This window comes from Salpingoeca rosetta (genome assembly GCF_000188695.1).
Source record: "Salpingoeca rosetta unplaced genomic scaffold supercont1.7, whole genome shotgun sequence".
Lineage (NCBI taxonomy): Eukaryota > Choanoflagellata > Craspedida > Salpingoecidae > Salpingoeca > Salpingoeca rosetta.
In genome coordinates, this window is record NW_004754927.1 from 1,499,155 (window position 1) to 1,500,212 (window position 1,058).

The window sequence follows — 1,058 nt, forward strand, 5'->3', positions numbered from 1 at the left end:
CTGTCTTCCACATCACACAGTAAACCCACACAAACACACGCAGACAAGTGAGCATACCACTACGCTAACGCACGCACACACAAACACACGCACATCCTCTGCTTGTCTTGCGTTCGACATGTCACACCAGCAGCTGCCTCATTGCCGAGCCCAAGCACCCACGGTGCTTCGGGTCCCCGCACTCGCTCCCGCGCTCAACGCGGCCCGCGCCGCACTGGCGCCCGCCACGACGTGGCGGACCATGATGACGACGATGACGAGGGCGATGGCGACGACCATGGCGCTCACCCATCTTCCTCCTCTTCCTCTCTCCCTTCTTCCGCCACTCCGAGCGGAGGAGCGCAGGTGGCGTCCCGAGCCTCTGGCCTGCTGGATCCCCGTGATCCACAGGTTGACGCAGCCATCTTCGCGTTCCTCCTTGGCGTCCTGACGGGACACCCGCTGCGGCTGGCCATCACCGACAACCGTGGCCGCTCCGGTGTGCTTGCGCTGCGCCGCCTCCGCGAGCGCTACATCCGCAGCGGCAAGGACCACGTCAGTCGTCTCAGTCAGCAGCTCTCCTCGACCACCTGGTTGCCCACGGACACCGTCGACACGTTCATGTCCCGCATTACGGACATCAACTCGCAGCTCCTTGCTGCCGGCGTGTCCATCCCGGAGGACGACCTGCGCACCCTCGTCCGCAACGAACTCCCCGCAGAGTTTGATGTGGCGATGCGGTTCATGGAGCGCGAGGACCCGCCGCCATCGCTGTCCAAGATGACGGCGGACCTCATCCAGGAGGAGCGCCGCCTGCATCGTCCCAAGAAGCGCACGCCCGTGCTCGCCATCGGCGGGCCAAGCCCCGGCTCCTTCGCTGCATCGCCGATGCACGCTGGCACGTCGCCCTCCGACACGAGCGGTGGACCATGCTGTCCACCTGCAGAGCGCGTGACTTGCGCGTTCTGCAACTTCCGCGGCCACTGCGCGCAGCAGTGCCGCAAGCTGCAGGCGGCCAAGCGCTACCACGTCATCGACGTGCGGCAGATCCTGGCTACGCTTCGCAACCACGGCAACGG

The 1,058-nt window shown here is 65.6% G+C and overlaps 1 protein-coding gene across 1 annotated transcript in view; it reads left to right on the forward strand.

Moving 5' to 3' along the window:
* Window positions 1-118: 118 nt before the first annotated feature.
* PTSG_12003 (uncharacterized protein) overlaps window positions 119-1,058 on the forward strand; it is a gene marked incomplete at both ends in the record, with an annotated part of 2,863 nt that continues 1,923 nt past the window's right edge. The window contains 2 exons of the mRNA XM_004995888.1: window positions 119-163; window positions 391-1,017. Coding sequence (XP_004995945.1) covers window positions 119-163; window positions 391-1,017 — 672 coding nt within the window. The remainder of the gene's footprint in view (window positions 164-390; window positions 1,018-1,058) is intronic.